Genomic DNA, 24,187 nt, shown 5'->3' with positions numbered 1-24,187 from the left:
AATGGAAGAATTTTATAAAACCTTGTTTAAAAGTCAACATTTTATTTTTTTCTGATGTTAACATCCATAATCACATTCCCTGGATACTAAAAATTACTAAAAGAGTAGATTATGTCTTGATATTTTTTTTTAACATCTTTATTGGAGTATAATTGCTTTACTTTTTTTTTTTAACATCTTTATTGGGGTATAATTGCTTTACAATGGTGTGTTAGTTTCTGCTTTATAACAGAGTGAATCAGTTATACATATACATATGTTCCCATATCTCTTCCCTCTTTGTCTCCCTCCCTCCCACCCTCCCTATCCCACCCCTCCAGGCAGCCACAGAGAACCGAGCCGGTATCCCTGTGCCATGCGGCTGCTTCCCACTGGCTATCTACCTTACGTTTGTTAGTATATATATGTCCATGTCTCTCTCTCGCCCTATCACACCTCACCCTTCCCCCTCCCCATATCCTCAAACCTGTTCTCCAGTAGGTCTGTGTCTTTATTCCTGTTTTACCCCTAGGTTCTTCATAACATTTTTTTTTCTTAAATTCCATATACATGTGTTAGCATAGGGTATTTATCCTTCTCTTTCTGACTGACTTCACTCTGTATGACAGACTCTAGGTCTATCCACCTCATTACAAATAGCTCAATTTCGTTTCTTTTTATGGCTGAGTAATATTCCATTGTATATATGTGCCACATCTTCTTTATCCATTCATCCGACGATGGGCACTTAGGCTGTTTCCATCTCCGGGCTATTGTAAATAGAGCTGCAATGAACATTTTGGTACATGACTCTTTGAATTCTGGTTTCCTCAGGGTATATGCCTAGTCCTCAAATATGCCTAGTAGTGGGATTGCTGGGTCGTATGGTAGTTCTATTTGTAGTTTTTTAAGGAACCTCCATACTACGTCTTGATATTTTTATGGGCTATTTGTATTTCCTCCTTTGCAAACACCTTTTTTATCTTCTTTGAGCATCTTGTATTGATTTACCTTGTACTTATTGACAGGTAAATGTTATCTATATACTCTGGATTTCCTCTGTCTGATATATGTGATCTAAGTATTTTCCGCTATTTGAAACTTCTCCTGCACTTCTCTTTATGAATTTTTTACACAATAGAGGTTTTAATATAGTTGAATTTAGCAATCTTTCCTTTTATGACTTATATATTCTTCTGTAATTGTTCCTTGCTCCAGGTCATAACAACAGCCTCCTATATCTGTTTCTAAATATGTTATTGCTTTTGATTTTTTATTAGGTCTTTAGTCCATCAGAAAATGATTTTTTTATATACTATAAAGAATAAACTTTTTTTACCTTATAAATAACCACTGTTCCAGGGCCATTTATTATGCTACTACTTCTCTATCATTAATAAAATTTTCCATATATAAAAGGGTCTATTTCTGAGCCTTTATTCAATTCCATTGGTCTATCTAACCTTGCACCAAAAGCACACAACCATAATTAATATAGCTTTCTAACAAGTCTTGATATCTGCTAGGGCAAGTCCTCTCACCTGTTCTTTGTCTTCAGAACTCACTTGGTTATTCTTGGTCCACTTAACTTCTATATAAAATTCACAATCAGTTGCAAATTTCCACCAGAAAGATAAACCTATTTGGGGAATTAGGGAGTGATGACAGCAAAAATGGCTGTAGGGAGTTCCAAGGGCCTATCCTTCACAGAAAACACTGAAGAAAAAGTGAGCAAAACCTGTTACAATCAACTTTGTGAAAACTCTGGGAAACACTGAAGGCTTTACAGGAGCCAAATAGTGATGGATCAAGAAAAATGCAGGTTAAACATGCTAGGAGAACTTTGCGGCATTTAAACTTAGCCTTGCCCCACCCACTTCCCCAGAGCACTGGCAGTCTTAAAGACAGCAGCCTCCATTCCTGGTGTGGGTATATATTACAGTTCTGGAGGAAAAACGAGGAATTGTGTTTTTCTGTTTTGTCCTGTCTCGAGATTCCTTGAAGGACTTGTAGCTTTTACCTTTGTTTCATCTCAGAAATCTCTCAGGGCAGAAAACCAGCAAAGTGGAGAGTATTCCTCAAAATAACTGAAAGGTAGTTCAACAAGCCACTGCTCCCTGGAGAAAATGATTATAGTTGAGGCCAACAATATACATGTCAAAGCCTAGAAGTAAAAACTGGAGAGAGTTACTTTGGAAAAATAAGGATTTTGAAATTCCCATATATTAGGGGGAATCTAGTAAGCTACACACTTGCCCAGGGCAGGACTCATGCTCAGAAAATATCGTAGTAGACACTAAACTTTCACCTCTGCCTGGTCTTTAGCTCCACACAAGTAGAAAATTAAGGCTAAGGCAGTTCTGTAAACAGCCCGGCTAAGTTTTAAAGAAGTGCCTCAAAACAGAGCCAGTCTTCAAATGCCAGGCGAGTATTTTTTTTCTCCTTTTCTTCAAGTTTTTGTGGCTCCAGGCACTTAAGGAAATCTCTGTCAAACCCACTAGTTGACCACATCTATAGGAACAGAAACCTGAGAGATGAAACACAACAAAAACTACAAACTTGAAAAATAAATAGTTTAGATTTCTATTTTCCAATTTGGCATGTAAGGAGCCTAGATCCACCACATTGTTCTAACAACAAGTAAAAAGCTGAACAAATTAAAAATCAACAAATCTTCTAAAATCTATCACAGAACTAAAGTCACAGAGCAAAAACCATGGCCCCCAAAATTGGAGAGACAGGCAATACAGAAGATCACAAATTACTGGAGCAGAAATCTGTGAGCACAAACCTCCACAGTACTGGGGTACAAAAACCTAAAGTGTAAATGATGAATCGCTGCAGGCTCAGCATGGACAAGCTTGAGAGTTAAAAATTCTGGGGATGGGGCCAAGTTTTGAGGGATTTTTTTAGTAATTAAACGTACACTTACTACTTGGTGTTTACCCAAATGAATTGAAAACTTACAGACATAAAAAAAACCTGCACATAGATGTTTATAGCATCTTTATTTGTAATTGCTGAAACTTGGAAGGAAGCACGCTGCCTTTCAGTAGGTAAATAGATAAACAACCTGTGGCACAAGACAATGGATTATTCTGCACTAAAAACAAACGAGCTATCAATCCATGAAAAGACATACGGGAACCTTAAATCCTTACTACTAAGTGAAATAAGCCAATCTACAAACACTCCAAACTGTATAATTCCAACTATACAACATGGTGAAAAAGGAAAACTATGGAAACATAAAAATCAGAAGCTTCCAGGATTTTTCGGGGGCAGGGAGGGATGCATAAGTGGAGCAGAGAGGATTTTTAGGGCAGTGAAACTATTCTGTATGATAGCATCATTGTAGATGCATGTCATCATACATTAGTTAAAACCCACAGAATGTACAACACCAAGAGGAAACCTTATGTAAACTATGGACTTTGGGTGATAATGCTGTCAATATAGGTTCATAATTCATAAAACAGATATCACTCTGGTGCACAATGTTGATAGTAGGGGAGGTTGTGCAAGTGGGAAAAAGGGGTATATGGGAATTCTCCATACTATCTGCACAGTTTTGCTGAGAACATAAAACTGCTCTTAAAATAAAATCTATTTTATAAAATAATAGTTTAGGAAAATCACTAAACAATCAATACTCACAGCAAGAAATAAGAATAAAATTTGAGGAGAGGAAAATCTGATGTCCAGAGTTAAAAAATTAAAAATGTCTAGTTTTCAACAAAACTTATGAAGCATTCACAAGAACAAGAAAGTACGACTAATTCATTGGAAAAATAAACAAACATTGTCCCTGAGGAAACTCACATATTGGACTTAGTAGACAAAAACTTTAAATCTACCATCTTAAACATGCTCAAAAGCTAAAGGAGAGGCTGCGTTCAAAATGGTGGAGTAGAAGGACATGCTATCACTCCCTCTTGTGAGATCTCTGGGAATCACAACTAACTGCAGAACAATCATCGACAGGAAGACACTGGAACTCACCAAAAAAAATACCCCACATCCAGAGACAAAGGAGAAGCCACAATGAGACGGTAGGAGGGGCGCAATCACAGTAAAATCAAATCCTCTAACTGCTGGGTGGGTGACTCACAGACTGGAGAACACTTATACCACAGAAGTCCACCCACTGGAGTGAAGGTTCCAAGCCCCACATCAAACTTCCCAACCTGGGCATCCGGCAATGGGAGCAGGTGTTCCTAGAGAATTACACTTTGAAGGCTGGCGGGATTTGATTACAAGACTTCGACAGGACTCGGGGAAACAGAGACTCTACTCTTGGACAGCACACACAAAGTAGTGTGCACACTGGGACCCAGGGGAAGGAGCAGTGACGCCACAGGAGACCGAACCAGACCTACCTGGCTAATGTTGGAGGGTCGCCTGCAGAGGTGGGGCGTGGCTGTGTCACCGTGAGGACAATGACACTGGCAGCAGAAGTTCTGGGAAGTATTGCTTGGTGTGAGCCCTCCCAGAGTCTACCATTAGCCGCACCAAAGAGCCTGGGTAGGCTCCCCTGTTGGGTCGCCTCAGGCCAAACAACCAACAGGGAAGGAACACAGCCCTACCCATCAGCAGACAAGCAGATTAAAGTTTTACTGAGCTCTTCCCACCAGAGCAACAGCCAGCTCTACACACCACCAGTCCCTCCCATCAGGAAACTTGCACAACCCTCTTAGATAGCCTCATCCACCAGAGGCCAGACATCAGAAGCAAGAACAATAATCCTGCAGCATGTGGAACAAAAACCACATTGACAGAAAGACAGACAAGATTAGAAGACAGAGGGCTTTGTATCAGATGAAGGAACAAGACAAAACCCCAGAAAAGACAACTAAATGAAGTGGAGATAGGCAACTTTCCAGAAAATGAATTCAGAAAAATGATAGTGAAGATGACCCAGGAACTTGGAAAAAGAATGGAAGCAAAGATCGAGAAGATGCAAGAAATATTTACCTAGAAGAATTAAAGAACAAACAGAGATGAACAATACAATAACTGAAATGAAAAATACCCTAGAAGGAATCAATAGCAGAATAACTGAGGCAGAAGAAAGGATAAGTGACCTGGTAGACAGAATGGTGGAATTCACTGCTGCAGAACAGAAAAAAGAATGAAAAGAAATGAAGACAGCCTAAGGGACATCTGGGACAACATTAAACACAACAATATTCACATTAAAGGGGTCACAGAAGGCGAAGAGAGAGAGAAAGGACCGGAAAAAATATTTGAAGAGATTATAGTCAAAAACTTCCCTAACGTGGGAAGGGAAACAGCCACCCAAATCCAGAAAAAGCAAGACTACCATACAGGATAAACCCAAGGAGAAACACGCCAAGACATATAGTAATCAAACTGCAAAAAATTAAAGACAAAGAAAAATTATTGAAAGCAGCAAGGGAAAAACGACACATAACATACAAGGGAACTCCCATAGGGTAAGAGCTGATTTCTCAGCAGAAACTCCACAAGCCAGAAGGGAGTGGCATGACATATTTAAAGTGATGAAAAGGAAGAACCTACAACCAAGATTACTCTACCCGTCAAGGATCTCATTCAGATTCGATGGAGAAATCAAAGGCTATACAGACAAGCGAAAGCTAAGAGAATTCAGCACCACCAAACCACCTCTACAACAAATGCTAAAGGAACTTCTCTAAGTGGGAAACACAAGAGAAGAAAAGGACCTACATAAACAAACCCCAAACAATTAAGAAAATGGTAAGAGGAACATACATATCGATAACTACCTTAAATGTGAATGGATTAAATGCTCCAAGCAAAAGACACAGGCTCGCTGAATGGATACAAAAACAAGACCCATATATATGCTGTCTACAAGAGACCCACTTCAGACCTACAGACACATACAGACTGAAAATGAGGGGATGGAAAAGGATATTCCAGGGAAAAGGAAATCAAAAGAAAGCTGGAGTAGCGATTCTCATATCAGACAAAATAGACTTTAAAATAAACACTATTACAAGAGACAAAGAAGGACACAAAATAATGATCAAGGGATCAATCCAAGAATAACAATTGTAAATATTTATGCACATAGGAGCACCTCAATACATAAGGCAAATACTAACAGCCATAAAAGGGGAATCAACAGTAACACAATCACAGTAGGGGACTTTAACTCCCCACTTTCACGAATGGACAGATCATCCAAAATGAAAATAAATAAGGAAACACAAGCTTTAAATGATACATTAAACAAGATGGAGTTAATTGATATTTATAGGACATTCCATCCAAAAACAATGGAATACACATTCTTCTCAAGTGCTCATGGAACATTCCCCAGGATAGATCACCTGTTGGGTCACAAATCAAGCCTTGGTAAATTTAAGAAAATTGAAATCGTATCAAATATCTGTTCTGACATTATGAGACTAGATATCAATTACAGGAAAAACACTGTAAAAAATACAAACACATGGAGGCTAAACAATACACTACTAAATAACCAAGAGACCACTGAATAAATTAAAGAGGAAATAAAAAAATACCTACAAACAAATGACAATGAAAACACGATGACCCAAAATCTATGGTATATAGCAAAAGCAGTTCTAAGAGAAAAGTTTATAGCAATACAATCCTACCTCAAGAAACAAGAAAAATCTCAAATAAACCACCTAAAGTTACACCTAAAGCAATTAGAGAAAGAAGAACAAAAAAAACTCCAAAGTTAGCAGAATGAAAGAAATCATAAAGATCAGAAGTAAATGAAAAAGAAATAAAGGAAAGAACAGCAAAGATCAATAAAACTAAAAGCTGGTTCTTTGAGATGATAAACAAAACTGATAAACCACTAGCCAGACTCATCAAGAAAAAAAGGGAAAAGTCTCAACTCAACACAATTAGAAATGAAAAAAGAGAAATAATGACTGACACTGCAGAAATACAAAGGACCATGAGAGATTACTGCAAGCAACTCAATGCCAATAAAATGGACAACCTCGAAGAAATGGACAAATACTTAGAAAAGCACAACCTTCTGAGACTGAACCAGGAAGAAATGGAAAATATAAACAGACCAATCACAAGCACTGAAATTGAAAACTGTGATTTAACATCTTCCAACAAGCAAAAGCCAAGGACCGATGGATTCACAGGCAAATACTATCAAACATTTAGAGAAGAGCTAACACCTATCCTTCTTAAACTCTTCCAAAATATAGCTGAGGGAGTAACACTCCCAAACTCATTCTATGAGGCCACCATCACCCTGATACCAAAACCAGAAAAAGATGTTACAAAAAAAGAAAACTGCAGGCCAATATCACTGATGAACATGGATGCAGAAATCCTCAACAAAATATTAGCAAACAGAATCCAATAGCACATTAAAAGGATCATACACCATGATCAAGTGGGGTTTATCCACTTGATAAAGAAATGCAAGGATTCTTCAATATATGCAAATCAATCAATGTGATACACCATATTAACAAATTGAAGGATAAAAACCATATGATAATCTCAGTAGATGCAGAAAAAGCTTTTGACAAAATTCAACATCTATTTATAAAAACTCTCCAGAAACTAGGCATAGAGGGAACTTAACTCAACATAATAAAGGCCATATATGACAAACCCACAGCCAACATCATTCTCAATGGTGAAAAACTGAAACCATTTCCTCTAAAATCAGGAACAAGACAAGGTTGCCCACTCTCATCACTATTATTCAATATAGTTTTGGAAGTTTTAGCCACAGCAATCAGAGAAGAAAAAGAAATAAAAGGAATCCAAATTAGAAAAGAAGAAGTAAAGCTGTCACTGTTTGTGGATGATATACTATACATAGAGAATCCTAAAGATGCTACCAGAAAACTACTAAAGCTAATCAATGAATTTGGTAAAGTTGCAGAATACAAAATTAATGCACAGAAATCTCTTCCATTCCTATACACTAATGATGAAAAATCTGAAATAGAAAACAAGGAAACAGTCCCACTTACCACTGCAACAAAAAGAATAAAATGTCTAGGAATAAACCTACCTAAGGAGACAAAAGACCTGTATGCAGAAAACTATAAGACACTGATGAAAGAAATTAAAGATGGTACAAACAAATGGAGAGATATACCATGTTCTTGGAATGGAAGAATCAACATTGTGAAAATGACTCTACTACCCAAAGCGATCTACATATTCACAGCAATCCCAATCAAACTGCCAATGGCATTTTTCACAGAACAAGAACAAAAAATTTCTCAATTTGTATGGAAACACAAAAGACCCCGAATAGCCAAAGCAATCTTGAGAAAGAAAAACGGAGATGGAGGAATCAGGCTTCCAGACTTCAGACAAAGCTACAAAGCTACAGTAATCAAGACAGTATGGTACTGGCACAAAAACAGAAATATAGATCAACGGAACAGGATAGAAAACCCAGAGGTAAACCCACGCACTTATGGTCACCTTAATTTTGATAAAGGAAGCAAGAATATACAATGGAGAAAGACAGCCCCTTCAATAAGTGGTGCTGGGAAAACAAGACAGCTACATGTAAAAGAATGAAATTAGAACACTCCCTAACACCATACATTAAAATAAACTCCAAATGGACTAAAGACCTAAATGTAAGGCCAGACACTATAAAACTCTTAGAGGAAAACATAGGAAGAACACTCTTTGACATACATCACAGCAAGATCCTCTTTGACCCACCTCCTAGAGAAATGGAAATAAAAACAAAAATAAACAAATGGAACCTAATGAAACTTACAAAGCTTTTGCACAGCAAAGGAAACCATAAACAAGGTGAAAAGAAAACCCTCAGTGTGGAATATTTGCAAATGAAGGAACTGACAAAGGATTAATCTCCAAAATATACAACCAGCTTACGCAGTTCAATATCTAAAAAAAAGCAACCCAATACAAAAATGGATAGACGATCTAAAGAGACATTTCTCCAAAGAAGATATACAGATTGCCAACAAACACATAAAAGGATGCTCAACATCACTAATCATTAGAGAAACGCAAATCAAAACTACAATGAGGTATCACTTCACACCAGTCATAATGGCCATCATCAAGAAAATCTACAAACAGTAAATGCTGGAGAGGGTGTGAAGAAAAGGGAACCCTCTTACACTGTTAGTGGGAATGTAAATTGATACAGCCACTATGGAGAACAGTATGGAGGTTCCTTAAAAAACTAAAAATAGACCACATGACCCAGCAATCCCACTACTGGGCCTATACCCTGAGGAAACTATAATTCAAAAAGAGTCATGGGGCTTCCCTGGTGGCGCAGTGGTTGAGAGTCCACCCGCCGATGCAGTGGACGCGGGTTCATGCCCCAGTCCGGGAAGATCCCACATTCCGTGGAGCAGCTGGGCCCATGAGCCATGGCCGCTAAGCCTGCGCGTCCAGAGCCTGTGCTCCGCAACGGGAGAGGCCACAACAGTGAGAGGCCCACATACCGCAAAAAAAAAAAAAAAAGAGAGAGTCATGCACCACAATGTTCATTGCAGCACTATTTACAATAGAGCCAGGACATGGAAGCAACCTAAGTGTCCATTGACAGATGAATGGATAAAGAAGATGTGGCACATATATACAATGGAATATTACTTAGCCATAAAAAGAAACGAAATTGAGTTATTTGTAGTGAGGTGGATGAACCCAGAGTCTCTCATACAAAGTGAAATAAGTCAGAGAGAGAAAAACAAATACCATATGCTAACACATATGTATGGAGTCTAAAAAACCAAAAATGGTTCTGATGAACTTAGGGGCAGGACAGGAATAAAGATGCAGAGGTATAGAATGGACTTGAAAACACGGGGACAGGGAAGGGTAAGCTGGGACGAAGTGAGAGAGTAGCACTGACATACATACACTACTAAATGTAAAATAGATAGCTAGCGGGAAGCAGCCGCATTGCACAGGGAGATCAGCTTGGTGCTTTGTGACCACCTAGAGTGGTGGGATAGAGAGGGTGGGAGGGAGATGCAAGAGGGAGGGGATATGGGGATATATATATATAGCTGATTCACTTTGTTACACAGCAGAAACTAAAACACTGTAAAGCAATTATACTCCAATACAGATGTTGGGAAAAAAAAAGTCAGTTGCATTCGTATATGTTAACAATGACCAATCCAAAAAGAAAATTAAGAAAATAATCCAATTTCCTATAGCATCAAAAAACATAAAAATATTTAGGAATAAAATAAACCATGGAGATGAAAGATTTTAACACAGGGAACTATAAAACATTGCTAAAAGAAATTAAACAAGATACAAATAGATGGAAAGACACCCCATGGTCATGGATTGGAAGACTTACTACTGTTAAAATGTACATAATAGCCAGTGCAATCCCTATCAAAATCCCAATGGCATTTTCTGCAGAAACAGAAAAAATACTAACATTCATATGGAATATCAAGGGCCCCCAAATTGCCAAAACAATCTTAAAAAATCAAAACAAAGTCACAGGCCTCAACCTTCCTGATTTCAAGATACACTACAACAACAGTAATTAAGACAGTGCTGCACTGTCATAAAGATAGATATATATGTACACCTAAAACTAATACAGTGTTATATGTGAATGATATCTAAATTTTTTTTTTTTTTGCAGTATGCGGGCCTCTCACTGTTGTGGCCTCTCCCGCTGTGGAGCATAGGCTCCGGACGCGCAGGCTCATGGGCCATGGTTCACGGGCCCAGCTGCTCTGCGGCACATGGGATCTTCCCAGACCAGGGCACGAACCCGCATCCCCTGCATCAGCAGGCGGACCCTTAACCACTGCGCCACCAGGGAAGCCCAATATCAAAATTTTTAAAAATAAAAAAATAATTTAAAAGATACATAAACCAATGGAACAGAATTGAAAACCCAGAAATAAACCCTATTATATATGGCAAAATGATTTTATACAAGAGTACCAATGGGGAAAGAACCATCTCGTCAACAAATAATGCTGAAAAAATTAGATATCCACATGCAAAGAATAAAGTTCATCCTTCCCTTACACTATGTATAAAAATTAACTCAAAATGGATCCATAACCTGAATACAAGATCTAAACCTATTAAACTGCTGGAAGAAAACACACGGGAAAAGCGTCAGGAAATTGGATTTGGCAATGATTTCTTGGACATGACAACTAAAGCCCAAGCTTAACAAAAGCAAAAATAAACTAATGGGACACTTCCCTGGTGGTCCAGTGGGTAAGACTCTGCACTTCCAATGCAGAGGGCCTGGGCTCAATCCCTGTTTTGGGAACTAGATCCCACATGCATGCCATAACTAAGAGTCCACATGCCACAACTAAGAAGTCCACATGCTACAACTAAGATGTCTGCATGCCACAACCACGCAGCTGGCATGCCACAACTAAGACCCAGTGCAGCCAAAATAAATACATAAATAAATACATAGAAAAAAAAATAAAACTTTGAAAAAGAATGAAAAAATAAACAAATGGGTCTACATCAAATTAAAAAGTCACCACACATCAAAGGAAACCATCAACAAAATGAAAAGGCAATCTATGGAAGGGGAGCAAATATTTGCAAGCCATATATATTACTGTAAAAAGGCTTAATATCTAGAATATATAAGGAACTCATGCAACTCAATAGGAAAATAACAAATAACCTGATTTTAAAATGGGCAAAGAAATAAAAAATGAATATACATTTTTCCAAATAAGACATACAAATGAACCACGGGTACATGAAAAGGTGTTCAACATCACTCATCATCAGGGAAATGCAAATTAAAATCATATGAGATATCACCTCATACCTGTGAAAATGTGTATTACCAAAAAGACGAGAAAATAAGCACTGATAAGAATGTGGAGAGAGGGAACCCTCATGCACTGTTGGTAGGTATGTAAATTGATATAGCAACTATGGAAAACAGTATGTAGGTTTCTAAAAAAAAATTAAAAATATAAGTACCATATGATCCAGCAATCCCACTTTCAGGTATATATCCAAAGGAAACAAAATCAGTATCTCAAAAAGATATCTGCACTCCCATGGTCTTTGCAGCATTATTCACAATAGCCAAGATATCAAAAAAGTCTAAGTGTCCATCAATGGATGAATGGATAAAGAAATTGTGATATACATACAAAATGGAATATTATTCAGGCATTAAAAAAAAAGAAGGAGAACCTGCCATTTGTGCCAACATTGATGAAATCCGTAAGACACTATGGTAAGTGAAACAAGCCAGACACAGAAAGAAAAATATTTCATGACCCCATTTATACATGAAATCAAAACAAACAAAAACAACCCCTCAGAGTAACTGAGAGTAGAATGGTGATTACTAGGGGCCAAACAGAGGGGGTCACAGGAAGTTATTGTTTAATGCATACAGTTTCAGTTTTGCAAGATGAAAAGAGCTCTGTAGTGGAAGGCAGTGATGGTTACACAATATAAATGTACTTAACACCACTGAACTGTACACTTAATAACACTTAAGATAGTATACTTTATGTTCATTTACCAATTAAAAAATTAGAAAACGTGTATATAAATATATGTGTGTGTGTGTGTGTGTGTGTGTGTAGTATATATATACAGCAAAACACGAGAAAGTATATTTTATAATGTTACTAATGTTTATGCATCAGAGTAACATTACACAAAATTTATTTTCCTATGTACTTTTCATACTTCTTTAAATGTTCCACAATAATACATTCAAAATCAGCTAAAACACAATGAATGTTATTTTTCAAAACTCACAAAATAAGAAAATGTATTACCAAATAATACATATGGTATTATTTAATTTCTAAAGAATAATATGTATAACTATGGAAAAATAAGAAGGTAAACAAAAATATGTTGACAAGAGTTATCTCAGAGAAACAGGACTATGATGACTTTTATTTTCTTTTTGTATGCCTTCATTTTAAAATTTTCATTATTTATGCCATTACTTTTGTAATATAAATGTACTTATTTAAAAAACACAGTAAAATATAAAAATACATATGAAAATATTAATGACCCAGTCAATGCTGTACATAAAGGACAATTCACAGACATAAACGCCTATGATAAATAATGCTTTCCAATGCTTTTTTTTTTTTTTTTTGCGGTACGCGGGCCTCTCACTGTTGTGGCCTCTCCTGTTGCGGAGCACAGGCTCCGGATGCACAGGCTCAGCGGCCATGGCTCACAGGCCTAGGCGCTCCGCAGCATGTGGGATCTTCCCGGACCAGGGCACAAACCCGTGTCGCCTGCATTGGCAGGCGGACTCTCAACCACTGCGCCACCAGGGAAGCCCTCCAATGCTCTTTATAACTACTTAAGGCACTATATCTAGACTAATATTGCTGCCTGGATTATCATATTCAAGATCAAACAACCAATATAACTTTAAATATTTTATTATTAAAATGATTGTTAATAATAAAGAATAGTAATTATTATCAGTTTATCTTGTTTTATTATTAATATTATTAGTAGCTTATAATTAAAATATTAAGTAATATTTTATGCTTAGCAGTTTACACAGAATACATACATTACGTTCTTCCTTAGCTGCTGCTTCTAACTGAGCTGCAAATTGTGAACAACATACCAAGAATGAATTCAGATCATTCCCAACCTTATGAAAAAAAGAGAAAGTTACTTTTATTTCAGAATTCATATGCATATCCATCTATATTTTAGAATATTTAACTACTTTTGAAAATAGTTTTGTGTATGTAATTTCTTTCCCTTGAAATGCATAAAACGAGAAACCATGTTCCAAATGCTATACCAGCAAATTTTCCCAGAAAGAAAGTACATTCTGGGGAGTGGCTCAGTAATGACATATACCCAGCTATGTCTCTCTTCACATTCTCCTCTACACAGGTGTAGAAAATCAAGCATTCCAGCCTTAGCCTTCTGAAATTTAGGGGTAGCAAAAAAAAGTACACACTTAAATATATGTTAAATAATGCTCTGTGTTAAAAAATGAATGCTAATTATGACTTCTGATTATAACTATACTTGCCAAGAGATAATAGTTTTTCACCCTTACTTAATGAGCAATAGAAAATTTTGAGGAAAAAAAGCTACATATTAAAATGTCACAATGACTGAATCTCTTTTAGTAGAGCAGTGATCTGTAAATCCGAGAATTGACCAAAGATAAATAAATTTCAGATGCTTATATACAGTTAGAATTCTGACAGAATGTTCTCCAGGACAAATATGATCCCTCAACATTACATTTTAAACATACTCAGAGGTTCATATTTTTTTATCATGGTAAAACCTATAATCATATAAGAGACAGAGGGGGAAACTAAAATAGTCATTCAGGAGAGTGGGAAAATGAATTAACTAGAGTTACTAATCACAAATATAGTGAGACCATTAGCAGACTTGGGGATTTTCTTCCACCCACATTCAGGTGTCACAAATAGACGAGGAACATCAATTTGATCAAGATACATATTCTTTTCAAGTGCACACAGAACATTATCCAGGATAGATCACATGCAGGGCCACAAAGCAAGCCTCACTAAATATAAGAAAACTGAAATATGAAGCATCCTTTCTGACCACAACACTATGAGGCTAAAAATCAACTACAAGAAAAAACTGAAAAAAACACAAACACATGGATGTTAAACGATATGCTGCTAAACAACCAATGGCTCAATGAAGAAATCAAAGAGGAAATCAAAATATACCTAGAGACAAGTGAAAATGAAAGCATGATAATCCAAAACCTATGGGATGCAGCAAAAGCAGTTCTACAGAGGGAAGTTTACAGCAATACAAGCTTACCTCTGGAAACAAGAAAAATCTCAAACAACCTAACCTCACGCCTAAAGCAACTAGAATAAGGAACAAACAAAAGCCAAAGTTAGTAGAAGAAAAGAAATCATAAAGATCAGAGCTGAAATAGAGATTAAAAAAACAATAGAAAAAACCACTGAAATCTAAAGCTAGTTCTTTGAAAAAACAAACAAAATTGATAAAACTTTAGCCAGACTCAAGAAAAGAAGGGCGAGGGCCCAAATCAATAAAATCAGAAATGAAAAAGGAAAAGTTACAACCAATACCACAGAAATACAAAGGATCATGAGACTACTACAAGCAACTATAAGCCAATAAAATGGACAATCCAGAAGATATGGACAAATTCTTGAACCAAGAACAAATAGAAAATATGAACAGACCAATGATCAGAACTGAAATTGAAAGAGTAACTTAAAAACTCCCAAAAAAACAAAAGTCCAGGACCAGACGACTTCACAGATGACTTCTACAAAACATTTAGAGAAGAGTTAACACCTATCCTTCTGAAAATATTCCAAAAAACTGGAGAGGAAGGAAGACTTCTGAACTCATTCTATGAGGCTACCATCACCCTGATACCAAAACCAGACAAAGATACCACAAAAAAAGAAAATTACAGCCCCATATCACTGATGAACATAGATGCAAAAATCCTCAAAATACAAGCAAACCTACTCCAACAATACATTAAAAGGTTCATACAATATGACCAAGTGGGATTTATCCCAGGGATGCAAGGATTTTTCAATATCCACAAATCAATCAATGTGATACACGACATTAACAAATTGAAGAATATAAACCATATGATCATCTCAATAGACGTAGAAAAAACTTTTGATAAAATTCAACATCCATTTATGATTTTAAAAAAACTCTTTAGAAAGAATAGAGGGAACATACCCTCAACATAATAAAGGCCATATATGACCAACCCACAGCTAACATTATACTCAACTGTGAGAATGCCCACCCTCGCCACTTTTACTCAACATAGTTTTGAAAGTCCTAGCCACAGCACTCAGAGAAGAAAAAGAAAAGGAATCCAAATTAGAAAAGTAAAACTGTCACTGTTTTCAGATGACATGATAGTATACAGAGAAAATCCTAAAGACACTACCAGAAAACTACTGAAGCTCATCAATGAATTCAGTAAAGTTGCAGGATACAAAATAAATATACAGAAATCTGTTGCATTTGTATACACTAACAATAAAAGATCAGAAAGAGAAATTAAGGAAACAATCCCATCACATCAAAAAATAAAATAAAATAAAGTACCTAGGAATAAACCTACCTAAGGAAACAAAAGACCTGTACTCCAAAAACTATAAGACGCTAATGAAAGAAACTGAAGGTGACACAAACAGATGGAAAGATATACTGTGTTCTTGGACTGGAAGACTCAATAGTGTTAAAATGACCATACTACCCAAGGCAATCTATGCTTTCAATGCAATTCCTATCAAATTACCAATGCCATTCTTCACAGAACTAGAGCAAAAAGATTTAAAAATTTGTATAGAAACACAAAAGACCCTGAATAGCCAAAACAATCCTGAGAAAGAAGAATGGAGCTTGAGAAATCACTCTCCCTGACTTCAGAGTATACTACAAAGCTACAGTAATCAAAACAGTATGGTACTGGCACAAAAAGAGACATATAGATTAATGGAACAGGACAGAAAGCCCAGAAATAAACCCAAGCACATATGTATGGTCAAATAATCTACAACAAAGGAGGCAAGGATATACAATGGAGAAAAGACAGCCTCTTCAATAAGTGGTGCTGGGAAAACTGGACAGCTACATGTGAAAGGATGAAATTAGAACACTCTCTAACACCGTAACACAAAAATAAACTCAAAATGGATTAAAGACCTAAATGTAAGGGCAGACACTATAAAACTCTAGAGGAAAACATAGGCAGAACACTCTTTGACATAAAACATAGCAATATTTTTTTGGATCCCTCTCCTAGAGTAAAGGAAACAAAAACAAAACTAAACAAATGGGACATAATTAAACTTAAAAGCTTTCACACTGCAAAGGAAACCATCAACAAAACAAACTTACAGACTGGGAGAAAATATCTGCAAATGATGCTACCAACAAGGGATTAATTTCCAAAATTCACAAACAGCTCATGCAGCTTAATATCAGAAAAACAAACAACCCAATCAAAAAATGGGCTGAAGACCTAGACATTTCTCCAAAGAAGACATACAGATAGGCATATGAAAAAGAAGACATACAGGCACATGAAAAGATACTCAATATCGCTAATTATTAGAGAAACACAAATCAAAACTGTAATGAGATATCACCTCACACTAGTCAGAATGGACATCATTAAAAAGTCTACAGATAATATATGCTGGCGAGGGTGTGGAGCAAAAGGAACCCCCCTACATTGTTGGTGGAAATGTAAATTGGTGCAGCCACCATGGAGAACAGTATGGAGTTTCCCAAAAAAACTAAAAATAGAGTTACCATATGATACGGCAATCCCACTCCTGGGCATATATCCAGAGAAAACTCTAATTCAAAAAGATATGTGGGGGCTTCCCTGGTGGCTCAGTGGTTGAGAGTCCGCCTGCCGATGCAGGGGACATGGGTTCGTGCCCCGGTCCGGGAAGATCCCACATGCCGCGAAGTGGCTAGGCCCGTGAGCCATGGCCACTGAGCCTGCGCGTCCGAAGCCTGTGCTCTGCAACGGGAGAGGCCACAACAGTGAGAGGCCCGTGTACCGGAAAAAAAAAAAAAAGATATGTGGGGACTTCCCTGGCAATCCAGTGGTTAAGAATCCATGCTCCCATTGCAGAGGGCACAGGTTCGGTCCCTGGTCAGGGAATTAAGATCCCACAAGCCGCACGGCACAGCCAAAAAAAAAAAAAGAGAAAGAGAGAGACAAGGAAATAAAAATATTCAGATTGGACAAGAAGAAGTAAAACTGTCCTTATTTGAAGATGACATAATTGTCTATGTATAAAACCCCAAAGCATCTACAGAAAGATTCCTAGAATAAAGAAGTACATTGAGCAAGGTTGCAAGATGTAAGATCAACACACGAAAATCAATCATATTTCTATATACTAATAACAAACAGGTGGAAAACTGAAATTAAAAATCATTCCAAAAAACATGAAATATTAATGTATAAATCTGAAAAACAATATACAGGATCTTTATGATGAAAATTACAGAATGCTGAAGAAAGAAATCAAACAGGACAATGAAATCAATCAAATAAATGGAGAAACATACTATGTTCATGGTTTGAAAGACCCAACATAGGTATTTTATTACATGAAGCCAAACTCAATCCCTAACTGGGCTTCCCTGGTGGTGCAGTGGTTGAGAGTCCGCCTGCCGATGCAGGGGACACGGGTTCGTGCCCCGGTCCGGGAAGATCCTACATGCCACGGAGCGGCTGAGCTCGTGAGCCATGGCCGCTGAGCCTGTGCGTCCAGAGCCTGTGCTCCGCAACGGGAGAGGCCACAACAGTGAGAGGCCCGCGTAACGCAAAAAAAAAAAAATCCCTAACTAACAAAACTAATTATAAAATAGAAGAATAATGACCAACGAGTACAGTGTATTAAAGTATAGTCGACTATTAAGAAATATGTAAAAATAATTTGTCTCATCAATAGACTGAAGGTAAAGCACATAATCACCTTAATAGTTATATCATTTCAATATATACAACACAGATATTTACTAAAACTCAGTAATCTCTTCAATGTTGGGGGTTTTTTATTTAGCAAACCATAAATAGAAGAACACTTTCTTAACATAATAAACAATATACATTGCAAACCAACAGCCAACCACAAGCTTACATATTAAACAAGAGATGCATTAGCATCAAAAGTAGGCTCAAGATATAGATATGCGGTGGTGTGATGATTTGGGAGATTGGGATTGACATGTATACACTGATGTGTATAAAATGGACGACTAACAAGAATAAAAGTAATAATAATAATAAATAAATAAAATGTCTAAGAACACATACAAATGCATGAAAACAAATTTAAAATTGAAATTCAATAAATTCTTTAGTAATAAAAAAAAGATATACACGTCTTAATTAAACTTTAAGATAAGTGTTGGCAGGGAATGGAAAAATCAGTACGCTACTTTCAAGTTTCCTAGGAGGATCATTTTCATGGATGGGGGATTCATTCTGAGAACATATACAGATCTAAAAGAAAATCTTAGCCCTTTTCAGCATTAATGTCTCTACATTAGCATTACATATACTTACAGGAAAGGATAATCCTTCATGTTCAGGCTTCACACCTGGTTCTTCACTTGGAATGCTAAATCCATAGGTTTCTTCCAAAGTAGAAACAACCTATGAGAAAACCAAAGCAAATTATGTACTTATATAGAGTATATTACATTAAATCTAAAAAGATATTTAATCAACTATGTCAGAACCATTTTAGCAGTAAGACTTATTTCTACCAGTACCATAAACTTAAATTTTCCATCTCATGCCCCACCTCATATCATCCTAAAGAAGGAGTATGAGCAATAGGCCTAGAGCCCTCCCTAGCAATGAAGAAAGGCCCTATGACTCTTCCATTTCTGTGCTGAAGGGAGTCTATGAACAGCTGAAGTATCAACTCTACTTACCGTCAAAGTTTACCTCAAAATCTAATTGACTTGGCTTTCCTATTTGAAGAGAGTGGGGAAAACAGAGAGATGGAGACCAGAAAGCAACACATTTTTAAAGGAAATTCTCTGAGCTAACCCCCTGAACTTTGAGCAAGCTTGTATTTTGGAAGTTTGATGAACTATATTTTTTTGTATATTTGTGCTATTCCTCATTGCTCTCACTTGGTATTTGGTACATTTACAACTCAATTCTGGATCACTGTGCAAGGAACTCAGAAAAAAGGAATATATTTTTTCCCCAACACTAAGAGCTAGAGTTTCTAAAGTGCAGAGAAGAGCTACAGAGCAGGCATGAGACTCAGAAAAGCCTATCCTTAGAAAGATCTGCTTGTGTCTCAGAACTTGGATTTCAGGAGGGTTCCCACTATTCATTGACTGATGACAGTGGCTCACTGTCCCTAAACTCATTGTACCAACTATATGATTTATGCTGAACACCTGCTTTCCTTCAGGGAGTCTGGAATTTTGGTACATGCTAGGCATAGAGTACCTAGGTGACCAACCTCCAATAAAACCCTGGGCACTGAATCTCTAGTGAACTCCTCTGGTAGATATTTCACATGTGCTGTAACAACTTGTTGTTGAAGGAATTAAGCAAGTCCTGTGTGACTCTAAAGGGAAAGAAATCTTGGAAACTTGCACCTGGTTTCCTCGAGACTTCACCCCATGTGCCTTTTCCTTTTGCTGATTTTGCTTTTAATCCTTTCACTATAATATATCTTGGCCATCAATATGACTATATACTGAGTCCAGTGAGTCCTCAAAGGAAATCACTAAACCTGACGATGGCCATGGGGACCCCCAACCCAGGCACCAACAAGTATCTTACCATCTTCAGATGTTTGGTAATTTTCCTGATCAATTCATCTTCTGCTATTAACTCCTTTGTCCTACTTGATGGAATGGGCAAAGCATACCTTATGATGGATTCCCCTGTTGGTGGAGATCTTAAGACCACTGGTTCAAGTTTATCACGTACTAATTTTGCACTATGTTTTTCCTTTGGTTTAGGTGACAGTGGTGAATTAAATACTCCTTTTTTAAATGTTAATTCTGGAACATTTGCCAATTTACTACTAGATGCCAACAGATGCTTTACTGGCTTCATTTTGTTATTTACTTAGCTTCTGAATTATAGATGAAAAAATTTTATTCCTCCCTGTAAATAAAACATTAAGATTTCAGATTAAAAATGATGGCAGATTAAAATGAATGAAATAATGCCATTTGCAGCAACGTGGATGGACCTGGAGATTATCATACTAAGTGAAGCAAGTCAGACAAAGACAAATATCATATGATATCGCTTATATGGGGAATCTATTATTTTAAAAAAATATACAAATGAACTTATTTACAAGACAGAAACAGACTCCTAGACTTAGAATAACAAACTTATGGTTACCAAAGGGGAAAGGTGGGCGGGGGGGAGGGTAGATAAATTCTGGGATTCACATACACACATTACTATATTTAAAATAGATAACCAGGGACTTCCCTGGTGGTCCAGTGGGTAAGACTCCGTGCTCCTAATGCAGGGGACCTGGGTTCGACCCCTGGTGGGGGAACTAGATCCCACATGCATGCCGCAACTAAGAGTTCGCATGCCACAACTAAAGATCCCGCATGCGGCAACTAAGCCCCAGTGCAGCCAAAATAAATGAATAAGTAAAAGAGATAGCCAACAAGAACCTACTGTATAGCAAAGGGAACTCTACTCAATATTTTGTAATAACCTAAATGGGAAAAGAATTGGAAAAAGAATAGATATATATACATAAAACTGAATTACTCTGGTGTACACCTGAAACTAACACAACATTGTAAATCAACTATACTTCAATATAAAATAAAAATTTCTTAAAAGAAAAAAAAATGATAGCCAGACTATCAATTGCCATGAAGATGGTGAATCCCAAAATCAACTCTGGAGAAATTACAAAATGGAGAGGGAAACATTCCTAACAACAAAGAAAAAAACCCCAAACCTGTGAGAAACCCCTAGACGTGTGATTTATGTGTGGGCATTCAGGACAGGAGCTGAAGGGAGGGAAGACAGTGGCAGCAGTGAAAGAACGTATTTAGAAAACTTTAAAATTTTATTTTTACCTTTATCCCCCATTCTTGAGCTAATATAGGCCCTTTATATATACCATTATTTCCACAGACAGTAACAGCCTATTATTTGCTGATCCCAGGGTATCAGCAGAGTAATACCGGGGGCAGCACCAATGTCATGCTAGAATAAGGAAGTATAGACTGGGTAGGACTTATTAAGCTTTCATTCTCCTACTTCTCTCTTTCCAAAGCTGATTAAGACTCAGAACAATGCCTCCTCCCACGGGACTTGTCTGACAGACTGGCAAAATTAAGATAGAATAGCATTGGCTCTCTGTTGTCTACAGTGCTCCACACATAGACTAGTCCCATTGTTGTGGGTTGAACTGTGTCCCCCAAATAGATATGTTCAAGTCCTAACCGCTGGTACCTGGGAATATGACGGTATTTGAAAATACAGTCTTTGCAGATGTGATCAAGTTAAAATGAGGTCATATTGGAATAGGGTGGGCCCTAAATCCAATGACTGGCGTCATTATAAGAAAGCCATGTGATGACACTTGTACACAGACGTACAGGGACGAAGGCCACGAAATGACAAGGGCAGAGATTGGAGGGGTGCAGCTGCAAACCAAGGAATGTTAAGGATTGCCAGCACCAACCAGAAGCTGGGAAAAACCTTCAGGTGGAGCACAGCCCTACCAACACCTTGATTTCAGACTCCTAGACTCCAGAATTGTTAGATAATAAATTTCTCTCACAATAAATTGTCTTAGGCCACCATTTTTGTGGCATGTTGTTACGGCAGCCCTAGGAAACTAATTTGCTGATGGAAATGATTCAGTAGAAAGCAAAAAGTATGACTGGGAGAGACGGAATTGCTGTGATGATACCCTTGAGTAAACAAGAAGAAATGGGTTTTAAGGCACGAATGGGCCAACTCACTTTAGACAGGAACAGGAAAACTTTACCTAAGGCAGCAGACAGGAAGACAAGAGATGTGGGCTACTTCAAGAAACCAACAGAAAAGGATGGGGCACTCACCAGGTGCTAGAAAACGGCCTAATAAATGGATCCATGAAAGTTCACAGAAACTTATAAAAAAATACTTAAGGATTTTACACATTTGCTCCATTTAACTCTCCTAACAATGCCAGGAGGTGGATACTCTATCACCATAAAATTACCCAAGTTTATCAGTCACTTTCTACCACGAAGACAAACGTTTTCTGGTTTCCCTTCAAGGATGAGCTTGATATCCATTTCAAGCCCTTTAACGACACATTATACAAAACTGTGGGGGTGGGAGGCATAGGGTTTAGGATACTTAAATTCTCCATTAAGACAAGAGCTCAGCCGCAGCTGAGGCAGTCACGCGGGGGCGGAAATGAAGTGAGAAGCAAGGATGCTTTGGCCAGGGAATCTGTGAACACGCTCACAGCTGACGAGGTAAGTCCCCCACCACTCGGTGTACCTGCCGAGGCTGCTGGCAGTCAGGCTACTGGGTGGTTTGGCCCTGGCGAGGCTGGCTCTAAGGTGAAAACGCTGGAAATTCTGAGCCTCCCAGACTTCCTTCAAGACGGAAGCCTGCAAATCCTGCAGACTCCAGCCCTGCTGCTTTACAAACCGACATTTGTGCCGCCAGGAAACGCCTGGCTTCAGCGTCCCCGGGCGGCCGCAGAGAGAATAAGACGCCAGCCGCCGGACGGCCGTTGACGCCACGTCACGACGCCGACGTCCTACGTCAGACGCCGCGGGCGGGAGCCGCCCATCCCACGCGCGCGGGGAGAGCGGCGAGGGCTTCCGGCAACGGCCGGGCTTTCGAGAGGCTGCGCGTCTCCACCGCGCCCTCCGTCTCCTATGCGATTACTTCCAGCCAGACGTTTCACACGCGGAGATGCTTACAGGCTTTTGGCCTCGAGAAATAACGTCCCGTTTAGTGCTATAAGAGCTTGGGCTACACCGACAAAACCTGAGCCCCAGGCCCTCCTCTGCCACCGTCTAAATTTTTTAATGCTAGGTGTTGTGGAGTCAAAGTTTTTTTTTTTTAGACTATTAAATATTTTGTTGTTGTCGAACTACAGTTGATTTACAATGTGTTAATTTCTGGTGTACAACAAAGTGATTCAGGTACATATGTTAAATACCATGTTGTACCATGAACATGTACCACTTACATTACTCTTCAAGGGATAACAGGAAGATTTCTGCTTCCAACCAAAATGGTGTAACAGGGACTGGGTTTATCCTCCTAGCTGACCAACTGAAAAATCAGACAAAATATAAGAAACAATGAATTTCAAGATATTGGCTATCAGGCAATTAATGACAGTGATCCCTGGGTAACAGGAAACAAACAAGATGAGCCCTGTGATTTCCTAAACTTACTTTCTGAAGAGAGGAGTTTCCAAATCATAATGCAAAGAGGGGGGGAACCCAGGGAGACCCCAGAACTCTCCCTGAGTTGAAGAAAATATGTCCAGTAAGGCCAAGGAAATTCGAGTTAAGAGGAGGGAATACTAAAGAAGAGATTGAAAAAGAGTGAGAGAGCTCCATAAATTCTCAGAGGGACCCCCTTCAAGTCCACAGCGGATTAATGTCACTGTATGCATGTATGGGCACATACATGCTAGGCTAGGGAAAG

General features: G+C 38.0%; 1 protein-coding gene across 1 annotated transcript in view; it reads right to left on the bottom strand.

Moving 5' to 3' along the window:
* Positions 1 to 20,593, bottom strand: part of CCDC7 (coiled-coil domain containing 7) — a 150,102-nt gene extending 129,509 nt beyond the window's left edge. Inside the window, exons 1-3 of the mRNA XM_007447300.1 lie at positions 20,315 to 20,593; positions 19,070 to 19,159; positions 13,526 to 13,609 (exon numbers count right to left, since the gene is read on the bottom strand). Coding sequence (XP_007447362.1) covers positions 13,526 to 13,609; positions 19,070 to 19,159; positions 20,315 to 20,593 — 453 coding nt within the window. The remainder of the gene's footprint in view (positions 1 to 13,525; positions 13,610 to 19,069; positions 19,160 to 20,314) is intronic.
* Between the last annotated feature and the right edge of the window lie 3,594 nt (positions 20,594 to 24,187).

The sequence above is a fragment of the Lipotes vexillifer genome, unplaced genomic scaffold, assembly GCF_000442215.2.
Source record: "Lipotes vexillifer unplaced genomic scaffold, Lipotes_vexillifer_v1.1 scaffold297, whole genome shotgun sequence".
Taxonomy (NCBI): Eukaryota; Metazoa; Chordata; class Mammalia; order Artiodactyla; family Lipotidae; genus Lipotes; species Lipotes vexillifer.
Note: the sequence above shows the minus strand (reverse complement) of the source record. Positions and strands in the feature narration are given on the sequence as shown.